The 6,133-nt window shown below is 45.8% G+C and overlaps 1 protein-coding gene across 1 annotated transcript; it reads left to right on the top strand.

Moving 5' to 3' along the window:
* The first annotated feature begins 2,262 nt into the window (after positions 1–2,262).
* On the top strand, positions 2,263–5,676 carry pou1f1 (POU class 1 homeobox 1). Its single transcript, XM_071341300.1, has 7 exons — positions 2,263–2,618; positions 3,739–3,900; positions 3,993–4,091; positions 4,178–4,420; positions 4,525–4,689; positions 4,791–4,851; positions 5,008–5,676. Exons 1-7 carry the CDS (start codon positions 2,486–2,488, stop codon positions 5,213–5,215), a joined length of 1,071 nt encoding a protein of 356 aa, XP_071197401.1. The 5' UTR covers positions 2,263–2,485; the 3' UTR covers positions 5,216–5,676.
* The last annotated feature ends 457 nt before the right edge of the window (positions 5,677–6,133 follow it).

Here is a 6,133-nt window from a genome sequence, read left to right as displayed (position 1 = left end):
CCTAACCCCTCTCTTTACGTTCCCTAACCCTTCTCTCTACCCTCCCTAACCCTACTCTTTACCCTCCCTAACCCCTCTCTCTACCCTCCCTAACCCCTCTCTCTACCCTCCCTAACCCCTCTCTCTACCCTCCCTAACCCCTCTCTCTACCCTCCCTAACCCCTCTCTCTACCCTCCCTAACCCCTCTCTCTATCCTCCCTAGCCCCTCTCTCTACCCTCCCTAGCCCCTCTCTCTACCCTCCCTAGCCCCTCTCTCTACCCTCCCTAACCCCACTTTTTACCCACCCTAACCCCTCTCTTACCCCCCTAACCCCTCTCTCTACCCTCCCTAACCCCTCTCTCTACCCTGCTTCTCCTCTCTCCTGTGTACCAGTATTCTCTCTCTCTGCTCCAAGAATCCAGCTCGTTCCGTCCAGACATGAATCTTTACAGTAGGGGATATTACAGAGACTATTCACTGTGGTTAAAGGGCCTGCTACTCTGGAAATGGTTAGACAGCTAAGCACCTTGCTGAGGACAGACACACACATTTGAACCGCAACTAAGCACCTTGCCAAAGGCATAGGGATAAACCATGATTTATCAATTCTGACGGTTTAAAAGGGCATTGTAGTGTGTTCACTGCTTGTTTTCTAAGCTTTACAAATCAATTTGATCTATTAGGGTACATCAGTATGGCTTTTTACTCCTTGTGGTGTTGTGAGGCAGGTTGGAGCGTGCCCACATGATGCTCTGACTTCTGGCTAGTTGGTGACATCAGCTCACCTGCTGCCCACCTACAACTACAGCTTATTGTCTCTTAAACAACAGTGTGACTTCACTGGTTTAACTCTCACTATAATCACCACAAAAACAACAGCTGGACTGAAGTCTTTCTCCAGCAGAGTGACTCAGGGCCAGAGAGAAACTCACGGAAGCACGCGTCTCCAGATGAACTACTAATCAGAGATGACTTCTGTTGTCTTTCATGCGAACACAGTTAACACACATAGAGCCCACACAATACCAAACTATTTGATACAATACTAACACAATACACACCCAATACCAAACTATTTGATACAATACTAACACAATACACACCCAATACCAACCTATTTGATACAATACTAACACAATACACACCCAATACCAACATATTCGATACAATACTAACACAATACACACCCAATACCAACCTATTTGATACAATACTAACACAATACACACCCAATACCAACCTATTTGATACAATACTAACACAATACACACCCAATACCAACCTATTTGATACAATACTAACACAATACACACCCAATACCAACCTATTTGATACAATACTAACACAATACACACCCAATACCAAACTATTTGATACAATACTAACACAATACACACCCAATACCAACCTATTTGATACAATACTAACACAATACACACTCAATACCAACACAATACACACTCAATACCAACCAATTTGTTCAATATTTACACAATACCAACCTAATTGATACAATACTAACACAATATAGACACAATGCCAAAACAATGCCAGGCACATCCTCTCCAATTCCCCTCCTAATCCTGCCAGACAGATGGTTAGAGTACAAACACACACACAAACACTTACAAACACACACTCTGCTTCTTTCACTACAAACCAGGTCAATCACATAAAAAAAGCTTAAATTAATTAAAATGTATTGCTAGAAGTTTTCTTGGTCTATTATTCAGTTCTGCAGGGAGGGACATTGCTAGAAAGCTCATAAAGAAAGTATAAATGAAGTTTAAACCTATAGATGTGAATGTTCGATACTATTGATGTATGTAGTGTGCCTTCTTTTTCCAGCAGCACTCATGACTATTCTGTCTTTACACATGTTACCCTAGCACAGTTTCTTCTCATAAACATAGAGTTTGAAATTGAAAAATGGGAATATCTGTTCCCTATAGTCTGGTGCTCAGAATATCCATCCATATCATAAAAATAGCATGGAAATAGAGACAGACACCCAGAGAGAGAGAAATAAATGGATTGAGAGAGGGGGGGGGACCGAAAGAGACCCACCTAGAGAGAAGATTAAGTTACCCAATTCTCTCTGCTACTAATCCAGGCTTTTCCCGGCACTGGCTAGAGGGCTGGAGGCAGAGGGTCAGATACAACCACAGCTATGGGGGGTTGGGTGGGGGTATTAACATGGATGAGGTGGCGGTGGTGGGGGGGCAGAGAAGGGTGGGGTATAAATACCTGCAGTAGACAGGCGGGCGTCACTCAGGTGGGCTCACAGGGAGGCCAGGGAGGAACACAGAGTAGATACTGGCCAGGTGACAGACACATGGGAAGCAGAAGGAGAGGAGACCAGCCAAGCACAGCAGCTTTTACCTGTCCAGGGAAGAAACGACAAGAAGTCAGCACCTGTGTGTCTACCTGAGAACAGCTAAGTGCAGAGAAGGTCAATCTTCCTGATCCTGTCCAGGTGAGAAGGAGGTTGTGAGATCATTGTGATGTCGTGCCAGGCGTTCAGCGCGGACTCCTTCACCACCCTAGCAGGAGACTCCCTGCCCCTCCTCATGCACCACGCCTCCGCTGCCGACTGCCTGCCCTCCTCCACACACACACACAACATGGTGTCTGCAGGTAACGTCTCACCCCGACCCCTAACCTCTGATGCCTGACCTCTGATAACACATTCTTTCTATCCCTCTGAACCATTTCCAGTCTTCTAACAGTTGTGCTGGGCCCTGCTCTCTGTGGTGTAACTGCGTTGAAGGCTGTCTTTTTGCTGTGTGTGTGTGGGTGGATATTAGCAGAGCTGTTATAGCTGAACCCTGAAGATCTCTCTTAGATGTTTGTAGATAGAACATCTTCAGCTCTTGGCCTTGGAGAGATTCCACAGAGGTGGATAGAGTTTTGTGTGTGTGTGTGTGTGTGTGTGTAGAGCGTAGGTGGGGTGTTTGTGTGACCCCCACTGCTATCCAGGCTGCAGACTGGATGTATTAACTAACACCCCCACACTGGCACGCGATTGCACACACACACGCACAGGTAGCAGGTAGCCTAGCGTTTAGAGCGTTGGGCCAGTAACCGACAGGTTTCTAGTTTGAATCCCTGAGCCGACAAGGTGAAAAATTGGTCGATGTGCCCTTGAGCAAGGCACTTAACCCGAACTGCTCCAGGATCGCGTTGGCAGACACTGGCCGTGACTTGACTCTCCGAAGGGGGTCTCAGGGAGAGTTGGGAAATGGAAAAAACACATGAAATAGCACCCACCAAATTATTATTACACGCACACAAACACACATCTTACTTTACAGCTGAAGATGAAGATTTTGGACTGCATCTGAACATTGTCTGCACAGTTTCTTATAAGATTCACAGTTTCTCCCTGCTGTGTCTGTCTGTAGAGAATTATTACTGTAGTATGGAGGACAGTAGGAGTGTTATTAGCCTGTCCAGTTTGAGAGCTAAATTAACAGTCCACATTCACCATGAGAAATGACTTCACCAGAAGAACACACCTGCTAACTGGGATCCAATGTTCTGTCCATTGTCATTGGAAAGGAACCCACACTATTGCTAATTCAACACTATAGCTTCTACAACAAAGAATGTAAATCAACCACCATTCTATTGCTATCACTCAATACAGTTTCTTCCACAAGCAGGTGCACCCATTGACAATTACACAAGTACAGCAAAAAGCCATGTCTAAACTGATCTAAGGTCTCTCTCCCTCATTCCCTCACCCTCTCTCCAGTCCCGTCAGGTCTGTCTCTCCTCCAGTCCTCCAAGCGTTCCCACATGCACCTCTCCACCTCCACCCTTGGCAACGCTCTCAGCAACGGTCCCCCCGGCCTGCACTACCCCGTCACACCCTGTCACTATAGCAACCAACAGACCACTTACGGCATGATGGCAGGTCAGTGATGATGGTGGTGGTGATGATGATGATGGTGGTGGTGAGGATGATGATGATGGGGATGCTGCTGATGATAAAGGTTTCCTCCCTAGCTCAGGAGATGCTGTCTGCCAGTATATCTCAGACCAGAATCCTCCAGACCTGCAGCGTCCCGCACCCCAACATGGTCAACGGAGCAAACACACTGCAAGGTACACACACAACACCCTTTACACAGCTACACTCCCCTCTAGTGGCTGTAGCTGGTATCACAGTTGATGTTTCTCCATCTATTTAGGTTCATTGGCCCCTTGTCTGTATAAGTTTCCAGAGCATGGTCTGGGTGGGGGGTCGTGCTCTCTGAGCCACAGTTTCCCCCCACTGCCCCCTGCCGTGCTGTCTGAGGAGCCGCCCCTGGGGGGCACTAAGGACCTCCGCCTTAGGAGCCGGCCACCAGATGACCCCCCCGACATGGACTCACCTCAGATACGAGAGCTGGAGAAGTTTGCCAACGACTTCAAACTCCGCAGGATCAAACTGGGTGAGTTAGATAGCTACTGTCTTTCTGTCCTGAACTGTTTAAAATAGTTACACACGCACACCCACAATGTAATGGCTGACTGTGTGTGTGTGTCTGTTTCAAAGGGTACACCCAAACTAACGTTGGAGAGGCTCTGGCTGCGGTGCATGGCTCAGAGTTCAGCCAGACAACCATCTGTCGCTTTGAGAACCTGCAGCTGAGCTTCAAGAACGCCTGCACGCTAAAGGCCATCCTGGCCAAGTGGCTGGATGAAGCAGAGCAGGCCGGGGGTGAGTGGAAAACCATGATCTTACCCTGGGAGAGAGGGACAGCCATGACCTTAAAGTAATGAATGACTAAGGATGTGACCTTAATGTTGTTCTTTCCACAGCTCTGTTTAATGAGAAAATGGGCATGAATGAGCGTAAGAGGAAACGAAGAACCACTATCAGGTAACTACCCTCGCAATTTTCTCTTCTGCATCAGATACCTACAACATATTTTTCCATCAGGTAACTAACTACACATTACAATTACAGAGATGCTTGAAAGCTGTTTGATCAAACACCACCTCCCTCTTTAAACACTGCATCCCTCTCCTCCTGTAGTCTGGGGGCTAAGGAGGCATTGGAGCGTAGTTTCGGGGAGAAGATCAAGCCCTCATCTCAGGAGATCGTCCGTATGGCCGAGGGGCTACACCTGGAGAAGGAGGTGGTCCGGGTCTGGTTCTGTAACCGTCGGCAACGAGAGAAACGGGTCAAGACCAGCCTTCACCACAGCTCCTACCTGACCAAGGACAGTCCTACCTATAGATAACCCTAACCCCTATCTGTCCCCCAATGCCAAAAAACCTTGAGTTCGGGTGTGACCTCATTCTTTATTGGACCAAAAGCATATTGTTCTTCAAGTGCCTGCAGCCTACTACTATTTCTCCCAGAAGTGCCTAAACCAACGTATAACAATTTATGATTCCATGTCTGGTCGTTGTAAAAACAAATGATACTAATACATTCCCATGTGTCTTTATTATGATTTATTTATCTGAAATGTAATATATAAAACTGAATCATTATGAATGTGAACATCTAATTTATTGACAGATTTGTGTTTTCAAGTCAGAGACATCTTCAACCCAGAGAGAGAGAACGATATAGAGACATTCTCAGACATTTTGATATGTAAGAAATCAAAACGCAATGTCCCAGTTACACATGTCATTTTTCATACTTACTGATTTCTTGATGCATTTCCCATGAATAAATACATACAAACCAACAGTGTGGTGAGGACAGGAGATGATTTAAGTGATGAATATACAAGCACCTGTGTCCCTGTAGCATACTGGAGACATTATACTGCATCAGTGTAGAGCTGGGCTCAAAAGCAGGCCAGAAGTGCCAGTCATTGTCTTACAATCAATCATTCAGTACATGGTAGATGTATACAGATGAAAAAGAGGAAAAAATATGATTTAATTAAACATTTATCAGAGATGCAATTAATTAATTCATGGATTGTGCACTGACATGCATTTAATGTAATGATTTGTTGATTAATTTATTAAGCAGTTGGTATTTCCGAGCCCAATAAAAGGGAGCTGAGCACCCTGCACTGTATGACAGTGACATATTCCCTGATTTATTGACGTGTTTCTGTGAATACAAACATCCAGCCCACTAGTCAACATGTGCATACTGTGCTAAACTCACCCGGTCATTATAACTGTAGAGTTGC

The sequence above is a fragment of the Salvelinus alpinus genome, chromosome 14 (genome assembly GCF_045679555.1).
Source record: "Salvelinus alpinus chromosome 14, SLU_Salpinus.1, whole genome shotgun sequence".
In the NCBI taxonomy this organism is placed as follows: domain Eukaryota; kingdom Metazoa; phylum Chordata; class Actinopteri; order Salmoniformes; family Salmonidae; genus Salvelinus; species Salvelinus alpinus.
This window is presented reverse-complemented; position numbering and strand designations above follow the sequence as displayed.

What these genes read in the sequence shown, in the direction of transcription:
- pou1f1 (XM_071341300.1), top strand. Translation starts at nt 2,486, where the DNA reads ATGTCGTGCCAGGCGTTCAGCGCGGACTCCTTCACCACCCTAGCAGGA. An exon ending in CACTTACGGCATGATGGCAG is followed by an intron (nt 3,901 to 3,992) that starts GTCAGTGATGAT and finishes TTTCCTCCCTAG; the next exon opens with CTCAGGAGATGCTGTCTGCC. An exon ending in CGGAGCAAACACACTGCAAG is followed by an intron (nt 4,092 to 4,177) that starts GTACACACACAA and finishes CCATCTATTTAG; the next exon opens with GTTCATTGGCCCCTTGTCTG.